Genomic DNA, 22,035 nt, shown 5'->3' on the forward strand with positions numbered 1-22,035 from the left:
CTGTTTTACGACCCGCTGGCTTTTGGTGACGTAGGCTGTCTTGGATGTAGAGGAAGATGGGCTTTGTCGTTGACCTTTACCATTGCCACGTGTACGACGACCACGATTCCCATCTTGAGATGCGGCCACAAAATCCGGTGGACATTTTGTAGCGTCCCTCTTTTGTCGCGCGCCAGTAAAAGTGCTTGTACCGGACACTTCAGTACTAGCTGATGTAGCTGAGGGAGGGGCCATGGGTTGAGGTTGTGGTGTAGACTGATCGGGATTACCGTCATCCGATGATGACACATCGATGTCGTCATCAAAACGAGAGATTGTGGTGTTGGAATCATCTTGCGAGGACGACAACCATGTGTCAAACAATGGGGAGCTCGAGGTGTAAGTATATTGAGGAGGCTTATCAAGAGTAAAAACGGATTGAAGTAGACTAAAAAAAGCACCGAATTTATTCTCAGTCCGCATATGGTTCCTCCACAAGATTTCACAGAGATGGCTCTCAAAATTCGAAATGGATGTGCCGTTAATTCGTCGGAAATGATCTTTGGCGTGTTTCCAAGCCCCTTCGATTGTATTGGTATTGACTTCAACAATCTCCCCAGTATCAATGTTTTTAAAGGATTTTTTGAACTGTATCTTGTGTACCAATGAGAAATGCTTGTAACCTAAAGAATTCAGACGATCGTATCCCCGCCAACTGTCTGTATATATCGTGGAACCACCCATAACATGTCGTTCAATAATGCTCTCTAATGTGCCCGACGCACGGTCTGCTACCGGATATAAAACTAATTTGTTGGAAGATCGATCAACCAAACCAACTATCCAAACTCGAACACCACTCTGCCTATTCCCACGGTTGTACTTACATTTTTTACCAAACAATGACTCATCAATCTCCACAATTCCTTGAAGTTTAATACCTTCGTACTGCCTATGAACGTATTCTTTGAAGAGTTCTCGGATAAATGCGCTTATGCTATAATTTTAACTTGTATAATCTCGGACACTCACCGTACACGCAAAACTAACAATCGCAGGAGCTAGCCTCTTGGTGCCTAACCTGTCGTTTAAGTTGAAGTTTTTTTAACTCAAAGGCAAGTCATATTGCCACATTCTATCCATTTATTTACAACATATTTACATTTTGCCACAGAGACTCCCATGATAATCGTGATCTGCATTATGATTCAATAAATGCAGCCTAAACTTGGTGTAGTAATATCTATGTAAATGGATGTGAGTCTTGTTTACTGACACCATGCATGTTAGTCCGCGCGGGGAAATTGGCATTGTAGTTGAATGAACCAGTTTGGTTATGAAACTATAACAGAATCTTTTAAATGTCTGGATAATTGAAAGTAAACTGAAAAGCTACTCAAAAACATTGAAATTTTAGTGTCTTTTCAATTTTTTATAGGGATTATATTTTATCACTTTGAACTTGGCTGTTGAAGTTAAATGGCTGAAGCGGGAAATTCAAATGTTCACTCGCATCTAAATGATGTTTTACTTTGAACTAGAAAGTAAAATGTAAATATAACAATTAACGGGCGCTATCTATTTATCTGCCACCCAGATTGCATTTATATCTACAATAAATGCAATCTAACAATCCTTTTAATTGTTAAGAAACTAACACAATTATTGAAATTAAGTTATAGAATGTAGGGATCTCTGATGTAGGTTCTTCTGGGTGCTTCTGATAACTGTAAAATGGAAATCCTAGCTCAACATGGCAAACATTTCAATGTTTCAAAAAGGTTATAGAAGAGAAAAACTTAGCTGAGTAAGGATCCATCATTTCATTTACTGATAATTCTATGGTGAGCGCCAATATCCCATCTACTGATTTTTTAAATATCATCTCTCAACAATATTATCTTCATGACGTCGTTATTCCCTATGACCCGAGATAAACAAACGGCCACAAGTGATCCGTTGGGAGTATACAACGGATTAATGTGTGCTGAGGAAACAGAACAATCAAATATTTTATCCGAGGTAGCAGGAAAGTCCTATGGAACTGTTGTGCGAAGTTGAAGACCGAGTGCAATGATTCCCTGGGACTTTCTGCTACATAATGATGGTCAATGATTTGATTGTTCCCTAGTGCATATGAAACAATAGATATATTATCTGAATTTCTATTTAAATAATGCCTGCTGTTATTGTCAGGAGAAATAAAGGAATATATGAGCCAAGAACTACCAACATTCACATGTATTTTTTTTAAACACTTAAAATGCTTCACACATATGCTTAAGCAAATAGAGAGTCGAGTAACAAATTTGAATATGGCGGTGTCCATATTGATTTTACAATTGAAATTTGTTGCTGCTTTGTATACTTTATGGGAAGTTTCCCTATGTGTAATCAAACTTTTAAAAGAAGGCAGGAAAAGTAGAGAGAAACAGGAAAGGTATCCTTTTTCATTACCCTATCTACATCGTATCCATCATCTCATGACCTTATTGACATTTTGTAGGTGAATGCATACGATGCCACTATTGTGATGGTGTCTATAGAAGCGACGTGGAGAGAGGGAATGGTTTTAGATAAGATTTGGATAAATCATGCACGGTATTTCCCATTTTGTAAATTTCTGCAAATTCTAAAAGGACTTGATTTCATCAAAGACTGCAAAGCGCAGAATGTAAGTACATCGCATACTTATATCACATCATCCGCCTACTATACAGTGACTTTCGTCTTGCAATATTACTGCATATGTCCCAAGTGTAATATAAGAGATTTAATGTGCCATGACCTGTCCTCAGTAGGGACATTAAGACTTAAATTCAAAGTTGTTTCAAAGCATCTCTTAAAACGAACTTACAAACCTTAACTGAAACTACGTTTATTTGGTATAATGTAAAAACAAATTCATTAAAATTTGCACATATTTCTGAAACAAACCAGTTCTAATGGAAATTAGATTAGTTGGTTTTACTGTGATATGCCAGAAAAGCCCACTGTAGTGAAATGTATGTGAAGTGTTCAAAGTCGCTTACTGTCCACCATTACACATTGTGGTCGGATGTCTTGTATGCCGAGCCCTGGCCCTTGCCAGTGTAGTAAGGAAATTTTTGTCTAGAGCTACTCATAACGCTCTTACAATAGTGCGTTTACCTTATTAGATGAATGTTCTTGTCTAAGAATAATTTCAACAACTCCTCAGTGGTTATGTATTGCATTTGTTGAACGTGCGTCACTTTGGCTCGGGTATGTGTACAGCGTACATGTTGTACATGCTTAATCGTATTGATCAACGATTTGGAATTTCATTAGTATCAATCAAAATACTAAACGACGTCATAAAATGTGTTAATTTTTCTTGTTATATGTTTCATAAGGAATGTAGAACAATACATTTACATGTATGTCATATTTTGCTTCGTGGTTATGTAACAGAATTAACCTCACTGAATTGTGCCTTTAATAAAAAAAACATGTTATCACTTCCTAGACAATTTTAAATAGTTAAATGAAATGTTAATTTTCATTAAGCGGCTTGATTTATGTTGTCCAGTGTCGCTCTTATTTTAGCGCCATAATTGACTATAACTGCACCATACTACTAAAAAGCAAAATGAACCATGATAGGTGACATAGATTTACACATGGAATCTTGCATTTATTGCTTGATGAAACTTCATCTAATAATTTATAATTTTGTTTATTTTTCATTAATATTAATAAACGTGTTGTGGGCTTTTAAACAGAGACCCAGAATATAGTTAGTTGACAGGCCGTACCATTAATTAAATATGATCTGAATTATTTCCGTTTTCCAGCCAATGTGACCCCAAGTTCTCAAACATTTCATGGCATGACCCTCAAGCAGTACTAGCCATCAATCCCAAGCTATCAAATCGTTAAAATGAGAGTTGTAAACAAAGCCATTGCAGAATAAATGGGAAATGAATTATTATAAGATGCTTAAATATAACATTTTGGTCACTGTCTACTCTGAACTGAAATTCACAACCCCGTAATGTACAAGTAACAAACTACACTAAATACTGGCTGGCGACCCATTATCGTGAAAAAATGGAGGTTTTTCTCATTTTTTTTTCTAAACGTTGTATCTAATGATTTAAGGCATCTAAATAATAACAGTTCCATCAATTTATAATCAATTTTATAACAAAAACAGTCGTTTGAAAAAGGCCGTAACATATCGTGATCACGTCAAGTTACTGTACCCATTATCGTGATTTTTATCAAAAAAATATTAAAAATAGTTAGTTGTGATGAAATAAAAAAAATAATATCAATATATTCACAAATATCTAAAAAAAATATTTGATTTAAAAACGTTATTGCAAAAGAGAGAAAATGTGTCTGGTTTGCCACCAGTCATATCGTAAGATTACGGTCGATTATGACATCACGAGGGCAATGACGCCCGCCATTACACAATCTACTCTCTGGCAAAATAACGAATTATTTTAACATGTCTTTCATGAATGCTTGACATTATGAATAAATAATAAAGATATTTAATTAATTTTCGGTGGTTATCGATTCTGGAAACATTGAAATAACAAATAAAATCAACATAATGGTCTACCTTGTATTTTGTCGTCTGGTCAAAAGCGCTTAGGTGACCCCGACCAGCGTTCTTTTGTGTTTTTCAAGTTTTCAAGATTGAATTATCTCACTTCCAACTTTCGTTTTTTTAATGCCGTTGTTTGACATCATAGGAAGCAGACGATATATGAATCAGGCCTATTTATCTTAGAATAAAGCTGATACCATGCTTTCCCCCTGACTAATGTCATTCTTGTGAGGTATGAATTACTGAAATTCGCTATTTTTTATCTAAATATTCGAGTTTTCTTCTAAAACTTGAAAAAATTGTCAATAATTTTGGTATGCTATCTTCCTACACACAAGAAAAATATAAAAAATTGCATTTTGTATATCACACCATTCAAAATCACGATAATGGGTACATCACGATAATAGGTCGCCAACCAGTAAACTTTCTACTCCGATATCAAATTAATTAAGGGTAAAACAATCAAAACATTTATTTTCCTCTATTGACCTCTTAAACCACTATAAGAAAAAATCGGATGATTTGGATAGCAATAGCTGACTCTATGGTATATTAATGCAAACTGTTTTGCTTATCTGCTTATCTTAACTCAGCCGAAAATAATACCCTTTCTTTTGTATTCTATGATATTTTACGAAATTCGTCCCAGAGTTTTAATTTTTCCTCTATCAGGCTACTAATATCAACATGTGCATGTATATTCTAAGTGTAAACATTTTATCAAATTCAGTATGCTCTTGAAAGACCGGGACATTATTTACCAGTAACGACCGGACCGAAAGGTCATAGTAAGTATCTATTTGTTACTTGAATTATAAAACAGAAACGGATATCATGAATTCTTTTAAGAAGTCTTACATTCAACGAAATGCCCATATGACAGGGTACATGGTGACTTGTGTCTTGATGTATTGCATGCCATGTTTCCAGTAATAGTTTGCAATCTTTGCTATTTTAGTGATGGGACTATCTACCGTTGAGGAGTACCGCATTAGAGAGGAACGTTATCCCATGTGGTCAGCAGCTGCCCAAAGTTTACTGGATATAGGTTATAGGGAAGAATTTATCACAGAAGCAATCAAAATGTTCAGATTTTCAAATCCAGGTAATATAGTGTTTCAAATTGTCAAAGAAAGAGAGAGAAAAAACCTTGATAATTGATGATTAAATGGAAGCGAGTTCTTTTTTTTAAGTGAAACTATAATGGCAAATCGAAACAAGTAATGATCAAATATTTCTAAATATTGTGCGGTGCAATTCTCAATAATTAAGTAGTTAGGGTATCTTTAAATGATCCTTTTAAAAAATTCAACAGCATAGTCAAATAAGCGCTGATCAATTTGATCATTTCATCATAAATTAACAAATCTGTTATAGCAGGTTTTTTTTGTAATTTTCAATTTCAAGATTTCCATCTAACTAGTCTTTAAATTCAAAATTGATAACGCTTTCTTATTATCAATAACACATCCCTGGTTGGTTTTAGGAGTAAGTTCACTTTGTAACGATAAGCGGTATGGTGTTCATGACTTTAAATCTTGTTTTCAGTACGTCGTCGTTGCCTTTCGGGGGGATACTTATGTTTATAGAACAATGTTTGAAATTGAAAAGCTGTCCTTGAAACAAATCACATGTTTTAACAGACAATATTTAATGCAATTGTTCCGTTAATAGTTTCAGGTTAAAATACAATATTGTAGAATGGCTCGATTTGAAAAGAGTAGTTTTTTTCATAGTACTGCTTTTTTATTACACCAGTATCGAGATACTGCGTAATATAAAAAAATGTTTTATAGATATAACAATGACTTAGACGTTGAAAAGGAGATGATGATTCCGATACTGATTAAAGCTGACAATGCAAGTTAAAACATGCATTTGAAATTAAAAAAAAATATATTAACGAAATATTTTTTTCAAAAATTGTTTCTGAGACATCCCCTAGTTATGACAGTGTGGTATCTAAGGAAGTGGCAGCCATTTTTCTTTTGCTCTGCTTAGTAACCTTCACTGGCCAACCTCCTATATAAAGCACGGGACACTTGACACACGTGTGTCATTCTAAACATGTCTTGTCTCAGATACACATGCTCAAATGTCAATGTCAAATTGAAAATAAACACTGCACTCACCTGACACTATTTAATTGAAGTAATAGATGAATGTGCTGTCAGCTATATCCCAACATATGTCCAATACGAAGTAATAAAACACTTCATTATACACCAAGTTTTAAAAGTACATGTACATCGACACGTGTGTGTCCTTGATAGTTGTCGCTCGTTCGGGTCAGGTACGTAGTCACGTGTACATGGTCAGTTGAGTGCATCGAGTACGATGATATACGTGGAGATATGTGGACGGATTATTGTTTGGATTTCTATTCACTTGCGTTGGAATTTTATTTTGAGAAACATCTAAATGACAACTTAGAGGAGTTGACATGTTTTCTTGCTAAAACAAAGTCCCATATAGTTTTACAGGTGAGGGTTTTGTTTACCTATTTGTAGGTGATATATACTGTGGACTGCTAGGTGTATGGGTACATGAATGAGCGCACGTGTGTCGATTCACGCGCTTTATATAGGGGTCGGTGAGTCGTCGGAATGAAAAACAAAAATGGCTGTTCTCAACCGGGGAAAGTCTCATAAACGATTCTTGAACAACGAGTATACTTATTTAAAAAAATCATTTTAATAATTTTAACTTGCATTGTCAGCTTTAAGGACTATTACAATGTTTTAAAAACAATAAAAGGAAAACGGTTTAAAATAGCTGACAGATTTATTGAAACTACATTAGTGATACTGATAAGAATTTCTTCAACAAAGCACAATTTAATATTTTGTTTTGCTTTCAGAAGGAACGCAATTTGACGCCGAATGCCTACTTGAAATTATCGAAAGTAAGTTATTTTACACTTTCGAAACATTTCAATTTTCAAATGACAGAAGGAATTGGTCTAAAATTGGATCATTACAAGGGCAATGTTCCCGTTAATTGTAACGAAATATCCTTACATATCTTTCATATTCGCATAAGGCTTTTGACAGAAATTTAATTTCTAGACAACGATAAATTCTTCAATTTGTAATAGAATTTCGGTTATTGCTGTTAAATTTCTTTAATATTTGTTTTTATTATTTCTAGGTAATATGGATTTACTCTCGGAGAGACAGCGCCTGAAAGAGCTACTTTTGTGTAAATATTGTAAGGAGCGGGATTTCTGCAAACTAATAGTTCCTTGTGGTCACCTGATGTGTCAGCAGTGTTCAGAAGACATCAGGACGTGTCCGATTTGTCACAAGAAGGTATTATCGAAAGTGAAGACTTACTTACCTTAGTCTTATTGCCGCCACAAAGAATTCTAAAAGAAAGGTTTTAAATTAAAAAACTATTTATGGCAAAATATTTTAAATGGTAGCTATATATGGTGTTTCAGAGAGAAAAAAATAGAGGGGTACAGGCAAAGAAACCTATTCTGTTTTGAATAAGATCACGGTATATTAGTTAATAACTTACCTTCAAATGTATCCTTTATTTTGTCAGTAATTGATGACACAAGATTCAATATAAAGATGTGGATGTAAGAAAAACTCTATCGTGTTTCTTAAGAATAATCACTTAGATAAAGCAAATTTCTGTGATCGAATACAATTAGGCATACCTCCAGATATCCTCGTTTTTGGTGATGTTACAAATGACGTCGTAATGTTTTACTATAAAATCATAACTGTAAATTATTGTATTCAAACAAATGGTAATGATATTTGGTTTCCATATTGTTTGTACAATTAGGAGTTCTCCGAGGAAAGTTACCATGATATGAAGTCGCGGCATGTCTGCATAAAGACCCCGTACCTTAGGTGTTCATTTGTATCCGAAATTTTTCAAATACGATATTGTTTATGCCTAAGTTTCATAAGAAGTGAGTATCCTGTTGTGTCTATTAAATTAGAAACATTATTGAAAAATGACAGTCAGATGGTTCCATTTGACGCACACAATACTTGCCTGTCTCAAATATGGCATGATTATGTTTATGACTTTTGTTTTTAATTTTTTTTGCTTTATTTGGTTTTTTTAAGATGGAATAGAAAAAAAAATATCACTGGCAATTAATAATATGATGTTCGTATACAATATATATTTTTTTACAAAAAAAAAGAAGATTAAAAACAGATTTACAACTGTTTTATATTTTTTACCTTTAAAGTTACGAGATATGGTACAGAAGCCAATTATTTTTATTATTATATTTATTCTCACTAAATATTATGACATACGTTTTTGTAACGTCATAATAAAGACAACAGTGTAAACATTCGAGAACAAAAAGGACGTCGTCACTGTGCTTTTTGTATTAACCTTTTTTGGAATATTTTTTTTATTATAACTTCAAAATAAAAACAAATTACATCCTATAGAGAAAACATGATTTTGTCGCTAAAATATATATATCAACTAGGCCGTTTTTAGTTTGCTAACAAGAAGGACAGGTATTTGCCATTTTGTTTAGGAAAAATAAGAAATAACAAGACATGTGTAAAAGTATTATTTCACGAATTTCAATCTGTACCCATTTATAAAAACGTGTAAGATTCCATAATATTACAAAAACAGTCTAGTCCTATATAAGAATAACACAACGAATGTTCATTAACTGTTGCTCTATACGGCTTCCGTACTAATCATGTGATGTACATTTTTACAATTGTTATTGTTGCTTATATTATATTTTTACATTGATTATAATGTTTTATATATATATATTACGATAGTTACACATTTTATATGTTATATTGAATATGTTTTACATATGATTGTGTTCAGTATTATAAAACTAAGTCAAAAATTCGTCGTTATATAGTTTGACGGGTTAAACTGTTGTTATGACGTCAGGGACGCTAGAACGTGACGAAATCATTGAAATCAAACAGACATCTTTCATGAACAATGGACTTGTGCCTACGAGCCTGTTTGGCTAAACACGCGTGGTAACAATATATAAAATGATTGAGGATTTTTTTTTAAAATCAAAATTATCCAAGGATTCTGCATGTGATATAGCTGAAAAGATGTTGCTTTTTCCTAGGGTGTAAAGAGTTCACTTTTTCATCGATAGCGATATAGCCATTTCTTTTTTGCTCCTAGTCATTTTTGTTATGTAGAAATGATGAAAAAAAATGTTACACACATTTAAAATTAATGTCCTTTGTAATAATGTCTGTGACTTGTATACGCGCTACATTCCTGTAGAGATGAATTTTAGACCAAATTTCCGTTAATGTATTATCATATCTGTATAGCATTCCCGATATATAATACTCCTTTCTCGCGCGGCGGCCATCTTAAATCGAAAACGAGGCTGTGGGGCGCAGGAGCAATATGGCGAGAAAACTGGATCCAGGTCATAGCGCCTGGACAAAACTTTTGAAGAATGTGCCTATTCTGACACAAATCGGAATTGAAAAGTGGGCTAACGAGTGTGCCAGGATTCCTAGATCCCAACAAAGGAAAGGCTACAGCAATTTTTGCTGAAAATTATATACACGACATCGAAGGTTAGCTGACAGAGAGTTTTCAAAGTCAAAGCGGTTCTACTTTCACTTTCACTTTTCCGTGAATTACAAAGCGACAGTAGATCAGAAATTTCGGGTCGCTCCTATCGATGGATTTATTTATTCTTTTGTCACTCAATATGTGTTTTCTGATTGACGTTTTATTCTGTAAATATGTATACGTGGTAGATATATTATGACAATCAACTGTTTTTTTTCCCAGTTAAGGTAACTACAGACGGATGCTTTCTTCGTGGAAAGTGTTTTCCGTCCATGCGGAAAAATATTGAACCATACAATTTAAATGTAAGAATACAGTTTATTTGTAAATTTTTGGTTTATACTTTCTATTGACTCCCGGATGACCAACACCTTCGCATGCATGGTTGTTTTTGGTGCTAGTCATCTGTAATTTCATGTTACAACTCATGCAGTTTTTATGGTGAAGATCTAGGCCTAGCCAATAAAAACAAACAAACAAAAAAAACCGATTTGAATGCTGGCACGAGAACTGCAGATGTATTTCAAAAGTAATTCATATGTCACACAATGAAGCTTAATAAACATGAATGACTCATGTGAAAATGCATTATTATAGACAGGAACTGATCATGAGGTGCCTGTTAACTGTATTCATGAATATTAAACTTGATCAAACACCATTTAAACCATGAGGCTGATATTCCATATTTTCGTTTGTTTTTCTTTATATACATTGTCATATAAAGTTCTAATAAACACATTAGGTTAATTGTATTTTGTCAATATCTTGAATATTTACCTTTGACCTTTGAAACAAGTAAAAACATATTTCTAAGATAGCATATATATCTATAGTATGGTATCACAAAAGATAGAAACAAGTTTTGACAATTCTTCATCTTGCATAATTGATATAGAACATTTTGGATGACAGTGTGAATTTTTTGTTGTGAAATAAAAACAAAACCTGCCTGTAGACAATATACTTTAATTTTATTGGAATTCTTATTTAAATATAGCAAAAATAAATAAGAAGGTACAATTTGTAGTTTTCCATCCACTCTTCTTTGTGGCATTACAAAAGCAAAGTCTAGTTACATATATACTTCATTTTTTGAATTTAGTATTACACATTTATACAATGTCAATCAAAATGCAATGATCTCAAGATGTACATATATTAAATAAGTTATTGATAGGTCATGGAGTACATGTATGTGTGTTTATTTGTTTTTATTGTTTCTATGAGAATACAGTGGAACCTAGTTCTATTGAAGTTTTTGTGGAATGGGAATTAAAATCTCGTCATATTTTCAGATTCCATATACCTATAACAAAGAAGAAAGACTATTGCTATGTGAGAGCAAGGATGTTAAAAATATTGCATTTCAAATTAAACAGTTCAATGTAACTGATTTCAAATTTAGTGGGTTCCACTGTTTTTAACGTTCTTTAGTAACATGCTACTAAAATTAATTATTGACATCAAACTTCATCAATTGTTAAGTTTTCCAGTACTAGTGCAAAGTAATATGTAAATTGCCAGTTTTGTTAAATGTATGCTTTTACATGATGTACATATTATACAATGTACAAGTTGTATCCTGTTTTATATTAATAAAGATATACTATGAATGTCTGATAACTGAATTGTTTCTGTATTCAAATGAAAAGCTTGCTTTGAAACAAACATATCAGTAGTACCTTTTTTATCTGACAATTTTCGCCATACCAATCTCATACCCATATTTGCGGTACATGTAATTTATGCAAAATTTACATATGTAATTATTCTGTAATCATAATTCTCATCATCCTTGATACTCCAGGGGTTCTGATCACTTACAATCTCTACACGCCTGGACTATATCATAGTAAAATTGGAGGCAACTCAGCAGAAAACATCTGACCAATCACAGGCCAGCAAAGATATCCTTTGAAAACTACAGAGAGGGCCGGCCGGCCACACAGTCGACCAGTGTACCATTATACGGCTCCTTTGAAAGAGGTCGGACTTTATATATGGAACCTCTTCTGTTCTGTCGCCTCCAATTTTACTATGAGATAGTCCAGGGGCATATAGATCATAAGTGATAGGAACCCCTGGAGTATCGAGGATGGATTCTCATCTCATCTAACTTTAAAAGTTTAATGAGATATGGTCCCTGGTCTGATTGTTGAATGAATATGGTTCTAGTAATAAGTAATGGAAATTGATCAAAGCTTCTTTATTTTAGGTCGAATTGACATCACCTTTCAAGATTGTACAAGCGGTTTGCACATGTAAGGCCGGTAGAGCATTTACATGGTTGATTACAGTCAGTTGGCGGTTCATATATAGATCGCAATCTAAATATTAACTCTATTCTGCAGACCAGAATTTGATATCGCATAATGTAACACGTTTGAAAATTATAAATTCGCACAATGTCTGAGGTAGCTACTTGCGTTATTTGTGGTTTGGATCGTACTGTAAAATCTGAGCATAATGCGCATATGGAACATGTATAATACTACAAGGAATAACGCGATATCGTCGGATATAAAATAAACGATTGAGATATATTTTAATGCACATAGTTTAGAGCTTATTAAACGATTACAAAGATTAATGGGAAAAAAAAATATTTCATTTAAGTTGAAAAATATTTTTAACAATGCCGCACCAAAACATGCGGAATGTAAGATTTTGTTGTCAATCCCAGAAAATGTCTTTATGATCATGCTTTAAAGGTCAGTGTTTACGTATATGAGTGCTTGTCGATAGCTACTAATCAACCTTATAATACGAAATAGAAAATGACATCTGTAAGAGGATTATACATATATACATGTAAATGAAGCAATCATCTCTCAAGAAACAATAATCTCTCAAAAATAATTTTTTGATTGCGTTGGTAGCATCATTATAAAAGTCAACTGTTATATTGTAATTTGATAAAGAAAGTTAATCAATAGCTACACAATCTTCATCAAAAGTTTCTGTTTAAAAATATTCAATCGGTAATATCATACACTTTTCATCACGTTCGCATAAACCAACAGGAAATGTTTACACTCGTTAGTTTCTAATGTGTTTGTGTATTGTATTCGTGAACATACATTGTACTTGACATTATTTGCCTGCTTACTACCGCTATATCGTTTACTGACGGAAAGAATCATAGAAAAGTTATTTTACTAGATCAGCAAAAGGGGCTAATTTAATTGTACAAACAACGAAAGGTGATACTTAACTGTTCTTGTTCAATTCAGCCGAGCTCAATTCTCCGGATCTTAAGTACCGCCAATGTACTATGTTGTCGATGTAGTAGTAGGGTCGTTATCCTTTATGAACCTGTCAACTGTCAACCGTGTTCATTCCATCATATATTGGGCATGCCATCATGGTGCACTATAATAATCGGGACTGTTGGCAGTTTCAGCAATTTTCTCATAATAATTTGAAACTGAACTTTGTCGATTCATAGCTAAAAGTACCTTATAATACGTTATATTGTTTTTAAAATTGTGTAACATTTTTTTTCCAAATTTACCTAGTTCCAAAGACTGAACGTGTGATTTTCCCGTTGTGTTTCGTCCGTGCGTCGTCTGTTGTCTCGTTGTCCATTATTTATAAGCATTTGCTTTAGTGTATCATTAATTCAAACACTACTGAATAGATTTAATCAAATACAATATGCCATTGGGGAAAGTTTATTATGCAAATATGTACCATGAATCGCTGCTAGTCCTAAAACTTTCAACAAATGTTTACCTATCGTTTCATTCTTAAAACTTGAGCCAGTACATTGGGATCAAACTAAGGATGTTCAATGGAATGTTCCAAAAATATAAATAAATCAAGTTAACTGCTACTTATGATTACTGAACACATGGTCTGGCCATTATGATAAAAATATATGTGGAATATTGAGTCATTTTATGGCTTTACCAAAATCGTTTGCAAGAGAATTAGTGTACTTTCGAATTTCTATACATTATTATTTGGTTAACACAGAAAACATTATGAAATAGAAAATATGGAATAGAATATTTTAATCGCAGTGTTAAAGTTAAAAATATACACACGTATTAAGGATAGGTATTCATCGGGATAGATTATAAAAAAAAACTACTTGATGATCAATACCTTATCTGTGCTAACTGTATAGATAGCATTTTGGCCATTTTGCTAATAGTAGACACTAATTGCTAAAAGAAAAATAATCATCTAAGCATTTTTTGCTAAGCCATTTTTTTACTAAAGAAAGAAAGTATATTTCATTTTTAGTTCATTCTAATTACGTGAGCTATCAAATACATATGATTCAAGATGGAATTTAAGTGCCTAAACATCTGTCATTCCAAGTGTTACACTGAAAAATAATGACCTAGTTATGGCTTTGATGGTTCTAATTTGTTTATGAAATCAGATGTAATGGTAGTAGATCAATTTTTTAGTTCTTGTCAGTATTGACTTTAATATGCATCCCATTATTTATGACAGATGTTATTTTCGCTAAATAATGACTTATTAGTTTTCCAAATATCAACAGCAGTCATTTTTTTCAGTTCAAAGATTAATAGATATTTCATCATTATAGTTAAATGTGCCGTAATATTCATACTCACAATCAAGAATCAAGAAGAGATTTTTAATATTTTATTCATAAACTAACAAGCAATTTTTTTGAGAACTACAATATTCACAATACATCGATTTTTATTCAAAAAGTACAAATAAGAGCTGAATATAATTTGACATTATATTTACATCAACAGTCCAGTGCAATGAGAACATACGGTCAAACATGAAGCCAAGTTGTGATCGACAATTCCATTTTACATATTTACAGTGTTATTAGTAATTGAAAAAAATGAATATACATTGTATGTTTCCATCATAGCACACATAAGGCGTAAAACCCAAGAATCGTACACTGCATAAAACCCGTTTTGTAACTTATGTTTTAAAGTAATCATGTATGTTTGTCAGTCTATTTGAATGAGTCATCAAAGATTTTAATAAATTATTAAAGAAAGAATAACATGCCAAAATTTTTGCACAAACAACATCAAAATCTATTTAATTATAAAATGATATTATCAAAATTTATTGCTTTTTTGCCTACTAAGAGGAAATAGAAGAGCTTCTGATTTTTTACTATGTTACTGTAAACCAACTGTCTTTCGCTGGCGATTTTTCGCGAATATCACGATCAAGATATATTCGCGAAAGTTTATCTCCGCAAAGGTATATATTCTAATATTCCTGCACAGTTATATTCAAAGGTATCTCCATTAAATTTTAAATCCGCGAAGCTTAATCTCCTTGAAAACGCTTTGAACCGGAAATTGCGAAATAATAGCCGCGGAAGACAGTCGGGTATTTTTATTAATGAATTCATTTAATAACCATTGGTAGCAAAAAAGTTTTATACTACACAGTAAGAAACTATTTTATTACAAAACTTGAGAGGGAACAGAGTTTGCATAACTAGTGTATTATAAACTCACGGTGCTAGGTCGACTATAAAATTCTAGAATAATCACTAAAATCGCTACTATTTCTTGAGTAATTAATTGGTTTTAACCACCTAGGGGATAGGGGTATTATTTATTGTTTTCCAGCTTCTAAACACATCACTACCAAACGCATTTAATTTATGACCTGTCAAAACAGAATTTGAACTCCGAATTTGGGAATAAATTAGATTTCAAATTATAATTCAATCAGATAATCTATAGTTATTAAAAATTCCAGGTGGACGATGTAGACCAATTTGTTAACATATTGCCATAATAAGATTTGACCTCATTAATATAATACAAGATTTAACCTTTCTGATAGCGTTTTCAATGAAAAGTCATTGTCTTTTTTAACATTAAAATAACGCAATGGTCATATTGGTTTGCATGAGAGTCACCTGAGACTAAGTCTGAAGTGATGTGACCTATTCTAAATGCCTTTTGTCCGTCGTCGTCCGTCATGTGTCGTCCGTCGTACGTCGTCCGTTGTATGTCCGTAAACAGTTTACATTTTTGACTTCGTCTCAAACTTCTCCAGCCATTTCAATGAAAAATTGCCCATACTTTCTAAGACATGATCCCAATCAAAATTGTGAATTACATGGCCCCACCCCCAGGTGGCTGTGAGCGAGACCAAAAGAGGTCAAATGGGCTTAAATTTCAAAAATCAAAGAAGTAGTGTAAATTTGGGCCCTCTGGTGGCCATAACCGATAAGCGTTATTTTTTGTTTACAGATACGCGAGGGTTAGGTCATTATGATATGACATATGATTAAGGTCAGGTCGGAGTCCCTTGTGAGTTATGGGGGTTAAAAAGGGGGCAATTTTCTGTTTTGTCCACTATTGTTGGAACCAAATTATATTTTTGAATGATTTTTATGAATTTTAATGCATTTATATGTTAAAGTTAGGTTTCGCTCAATGAAATATAAAGACTACGAAATTGAAATTCATCCTGTACAAAGATATAATCTTCAGATCATTTTCAATGCATACAGCGAACAATATGGGTGGTCAGTTGCCTAGCTTGACCAGGAAAATACTTTTCTAAAAATAGAGCGAAGTCAAGCTTTACATATAACATGATGTATTTTTTCCAAAACGAGACCGCATCAAAAAACGGAAGCGTGCAACAAAAAGTAGGATAGCAGTGACAGTTTGCCACGGCATATTTAGTTAAAAAACAACAACAACAACAAATCGAAGTGCGAGGGAATGTTTATACATATCATATAATCTAAAAGACTTCATGTTATTTACATAAGCTCGCTAGCTTAGTACACCAAACATATATGTAGTTAGTCTGCGGCTGTATATGCGCTGGCATATGTGTTGAAATTTAACTCGCCACGTGCAACACGAGTCCCAACGGATCAGGGCAAGTTCCGCTTGAGATATATGGCTTCTGTTTTTTCTATTGCTACATGTCATCTCTGAATTTCATTCCCTAGAGATATCCTAGGGTGCTACCGATTCCATTCTTATTTCCACTTCTTTGTTGCCGATTCAGATATATATTTTTTATCTTACACGCTTACGTTAGACCATTTTGTTTACTTTTAGTGCGTAACAATGCGCATGCGCGAAACTTCGACAACACAATGCATCGCAGCTTCATTTGCATACTATTCTGTTTGGCTGACATCGTAATAAATCAAGGATTTCCTTCAATTTTGTATTCAAGACACATTTGTACAATCTCATACGCTAAAGAAATTAAATTGAGGTATTTTTAATATGTTTTTTCATCTTTTCTTCCGTTTATCGGATTTTACAAAAAAATATTTATTTGGTTGGGCGAAACCTACCTTTAAAATAAAAACGTTTTGGAAAATATAACTTATTGTCAAAAATACGTCACAGTGACCTAATTTTATTAAATGTCAATTTTTCAAGACTAAAGTTCATCTGGTACCATAATATACTTGACAAAATGCTATATACATTATATTAAATTGCATTGAGCAATATATTTGCATATTATAAACTTAGACAAAGACTCATGTGGATTAGAAAGGATTGGATAGGGGTAGCAGAGGGGAGAGGTGAGGAGGATTTTCATTTGTTTTTAAACTTTAAAACACCAATAAATGTTTTTACTTATATTCAGAGGTTCACATACTTGCTCAAATTCTTTGCTATACAATTTTGAAATGCAATAATGATTTTTTAAATGTTTTAAACATGCATTGTATTATACATGTATATAATTACATTCTCCCAAATGCAATTCATTACAGAACAATATTACTATTTGAGTCAGTTTATCTTACTTCTAAACATAACAATACATTTATTGGTGTTTTGAAGTTAAGAAAATAAAACAAATCCTCCTCCCCCTCTCTGCTCCCGCTCCCCAATTCCATCTCATCCACAATATTTTTTGCTGTTTTAAATATCAAAATGTATTGCTCAATGCAATTTAATAAGATATATACTATTTTTTCTGGTATATTATGGCAGCAGATAGACTTTTTTCCTACATAATTGACATTTTCCACAACTAGGTCACTGTGACCTATTTTTAGACCAAAAGGTTATATTTTCCAAAATGTTCTATTTTTAACATGTAAATGCATTATAATTAAAAAAAAAATCAAAACTGGAAATTGCCCCTCCTGTTAAACCCCCATTACTCCCCAGGGACTCCGACCTGACCTTTATCAAATGTCATATCATGATGTCCTAACCCCCGGGTATCTGTAAACAAAAAATAATGCTTATTGGTTTTTGGCCACCAAAAGGCCCCAATTGACACTCCTCCATTTGAAATGGTAGAATCAAATACTCTTTATAGATGGAAATTTCTTAAAATCCATTATAAAACTTGTAAATTATATGACCCTGGGGAATCACTTTTTCCCCTGGTGAGGGGGTGAAGTTTACAACATTTTATAAAGGGAAAACACAATTTTAAGCATTATTCGGTTTTTTTAATAGGAATTGAGTCAAATGTTGTTAGAATGACCAGTATGATATGGCGGTTGAATCTCGCTGACACAATTTTCTTGTCAGACACCCAGGGGTCTAGGGGCGTTGGCAAAGGGGCCAAATAGGTTTGACAAATATGTTTTCAATAAATATAGCTAAAAGGCATTTTCACGTAGCAAAGGGACGTTTTCTGTTTCCCAGTATTGCTTTCAATTTTTTTTCATTTTTGATATAATGTAAATTTGTTTAATTTTTGTTTATACACAATACATATGCTTATATTCATATTTGTTCTGTAACAAGCTTTCTGCTCTTGTGATTTACATGCTGTACTAAGTTGCCTGGTGTTGTAATCAGGGCATTAATGCAGACACACAAGGGAGGGGGTCCCGGCGGGGCCAGGGGAGTATAATTGGATGAGGGTGTCAGGTAATACCTTTATTTATCTAAGGGAGTTTGGCAGGTCCTTTAGGGTTTAGGTCAAACAGTTATAGCAATGTCATTAATATGTTCCGGAACTTCTAAGGAAGAGATGTTTATACAGGGGGATGTTATTAAGCCTGGGGCTGTGATTAATATCTATAGGTTTTGGATAAGGAAGGGCAGTGATGTCAGAAAGGGATGGGGTTCATGCACGTGGGGTGGGGGGGGGGGGCGTGTGCTTAGTTTAGGGGATCTAGCCTTTAGCCAATCAGTAGAGTTTGAAGGACACTTGCTTCAGCAGTTTTATTATTTATCTTTGAGCTGATTAGTCACATGACGAAGGCAGCCAATTAGGATTGTGCAAAATTTATAAGACAGGGATACCAGGTTCTAGGTAACTGGGGTCTGGTCAGTTTCATAATTCTTTGAACAGAGTCAGTTTGGTGTTATTATCCCAGAATTTACCAAGTTGATTTTGATTTACATGGATTTTAAGTTATAATACACTGTCAGTGTATATCCATAGGAACTGTGTTATTTGACTTGGTAGAAAAGTTTCCATCGCTAAGCAACAAATATGGGACCTAAGCGCCCATATACGATCAGCATCTCAGAGAAATAGGACAGCACCTTATGATGTGAATTTGCCAGAAAATTGGACTGTTTCGAAACTCAAAGAATAGTTATCTTTATTAGGTGTCAATGTAACATCAAGTACAAAGCGGACACAACTTATTCAATTATATAAATCAAAAACTGTCCAGGTGTCGTCTAACACGGTACATGGTGCGAGGGGTCAATTGGCTCCTGCACATAGTGACTCAAATGTGTCTGATCTATCCTCAATTATGGAGAGTTTTCGGGCAGACCTCCAACAGATAAATTCCAGAATGGATAATATAGAGAAATCTATCAGCAACTTGCGTAGACCTAGGCCGGATGCCGCAGCTGGAGTGAACAGCATGCTAATATTCAGCAAGAGAATAATCAACTTTACCAAGACCGGAACATCCAAGAATTCACCTTGGAAACAGCCATGACTAACATGTCACACAGGAGTAGTGTTGAAAATGACCTGTTTGTGCGAGGAAGGTATGGTTTTGATTCAGATACGCTCCCATTTGTAGAGACCATTTCACCTCAGCTAAGGAAGAGCATCATTGAAGGTAAGGATGTCAACTTGGCATCTCTTCTTATTCCTCTATATACCAGCACAAATATTTCCTGGGACAAATATGAAAAAGCTGACCCAAGACTTAACAAATCTCTGACAATTAGTGAATTTATACAAGCTTTTGGCATATATAAGAACATTATGTGCTCTACTTTTCCTGAACGTAGAAATGAACTTGACCTCTATGAGCGTGATATCGTCGACATGTCAACTAGATATGGCGGTTCAGGATATGATTATCATAGGATGTTTAGTCAGAAAGCTGCGGCTCACCTAAAATTCCAGAATAGGAGGGTGGATTGGTCAAGGAACAACACTCTATTTTGTAACATTTTTGCCAATCTGAAACCTATCTCGTGTCATCTCTGCTCAAGTGTCAGTCACACGGTAGCATTCTGTCCTCTACAAGTGGATCCAAATCATCTTCAAGCTACCGGTAGTCAGCCTCATATACTGCATCCCCCGACGGATATGTACAATCGTCCTATTTTCACTTACCAAGGGAAGGTTATTTGTAACCATTTCAACGGTGAAAAAGGGTGTTTTAGACCCAAGTGTCGTTTCTTACATGTGTGTTCCTCCTGTAAGAAGGAGCATCCAAAAACACAATGTTCAAAAAACTGGGAAACCAACAAACACAGTCAAAAACCCTAGTGACAACTAATTTTGAGACCGTATACACACCGGTGAATATTCAAACTCTCGAACGTCTCTTAAACAACCATCCCGATCGTGGTTTTGTAAACTATTTGGTAGATGGTCTTAAACATGGGTTTTTCACAGGCTTTGATACTCCCACCTGTCCTCACGAGTGTAACAATTTGCTGTCCTCAAGACGGCAACCTGGAGTCACTAAAGAACTGGTAGAGAAAGAATTGAGCAAAGGATTTATAATTGGCCCTTTTGATCACATTCCATTCGACATGTATCGTATTAACCCTATCGGTATTGCAGAAGGGAAATATTCAGGAAAGAAGAGACTTATCGTCGACTTATCAGCTCCACATGATGACGAATCTCATCCAAGTTTAAATGAGCTAATCGACAAAACAGAATTCTCACTTCAATATGTCTCTTTAGATCATGCAATCAATATCATCAAACAGTCAGGGAAAGGAAGCCAAATGTGTAAAACTGACATAAGTGATGCCTTTAAAATTATGCCGATACATCCATCGCTTTGGCCGTTTCATGGGATTAAATGGGATTGTAAATATTATTTCTTTACAAAACTTGTGTTTGGTAGTAGGTCTAGTCCCAAGATCTTCGATACTTTATCAACTGCGGTATGTTGGATAGCAAAGCAACAGTTTCATATTCCAAACATTTGACATCTGCTAGACGATTTTCTTACTATAGAGCCAGCATACACCAATGGACAGGGAACTATGAACTCATTGTTAGAAATGTTCCGTGTGCTAGGGATCCCTTTAGCTTCTCATAAGACAGTAGGTCCCACAACTTGCTTGGAATATTTAGGAATTATTTTAGATTAAGAGAAAATGGAGGCGCGTCTGCCAGTGGAGAAGCTAGTGCGCATCCAAAGCATCATCAGTGCATTTAGTGTCAAACCATCCTGTACAAAACGGGAGATGTTAAGTGTACTAGGTCATCTTAATTTTACCTGTAGAGTGATACCTGCGGGAAGATCATTTGTGTCATATCTGTTAAATTTGTCTACCAGTGTTAAAGAACTTCATCATCATATCAAATTAAATGATGAGTGTAGAAAGTGAATTACAGATGTGGAGTAAATTTCTTGAGGGATGGAATGGTGTATCTTTTTTCTTGCATGACAATGTAACTCTAGGTGCGGATATGTGTCTATTTACTGACGCTACTGACAAAGCTTTTGGTGGGATTTACGGTAATAAGTGGTTCCAAGGATT

The 22,035-nt window shown here is 34.1% G+C and overlaps 1 protein-coding gene across 1 annotated transcript; it reads left to right on the forward strand.

The window, feature by feature from the left end:
- Positions 1 to 1,011: 1,011 nt before the first annotated feature.
- Positions 1,012 to 11,746, forward strand: LOC138332166 (baculoviral IAP repeat-containing protein 7-like). Its single transcript, XM_069280163.1, has 5 exons — positions 1,012 to 2,653; positions 5,295 to 5,352; positions 5,523 to 5,669; positions 7,425 to 7,469; positions 7,715 to 11,746. The coding sequence occupies exons 1-5, from the start codon at positions 2,513 to 2,515 to the stop codon at positions 7,906 to 7,908; spliced, it is 585 nt and encodes a 194-aa protein (XP_069136264.1). The 5' UTR covers positions 1,012 to 2,512; the 3' UTR covers positions 7,909 to 11,746.
- The last annotated feature ends 10,289 nt before the right edge of the window (positions 11,747 to 22,035 follow it).

The sequence above is a fragment of the Argopecten irradians genome, chromosome 1 (genome assembly GCF_041381155.1).
Source record: "Argopecten irradians isolate NY chromosome 1, Ai_NY, whole genome shotgun sequence".
Taxonomy (NCBI): domain Eukaryota; kingdom Metazoa; phylum Mollusca; class Bivalvia; order Pectinida; family Pectinidae; genus Argopecten; species Argopecten irradians.

Bases quoted from the DNA above. Each gene is read 5' to 3' on its own strand.
- LOC138332166 (XM_069280163.1), top strand. From the start codon at position 2,513: ATGGTGTCTATAGAAGCGACGTGGAGAGAGGGAATGGTTTTAGATAAG. The intron at 5,670-7,424 runs GTAATATAGTGT...TTTTGCTTTCAG, and splicing joins GTTCAGATTTTCAAATCCAG to AAGGAACGCAATTTGACGCC. The intron at 7,470-7,714 runs GTAAGTTATTTT...TATTATTTCTAG, and splicing joins CCTACTTGAAATTATCGAAA to GTAATATGGATTTACTCTCG.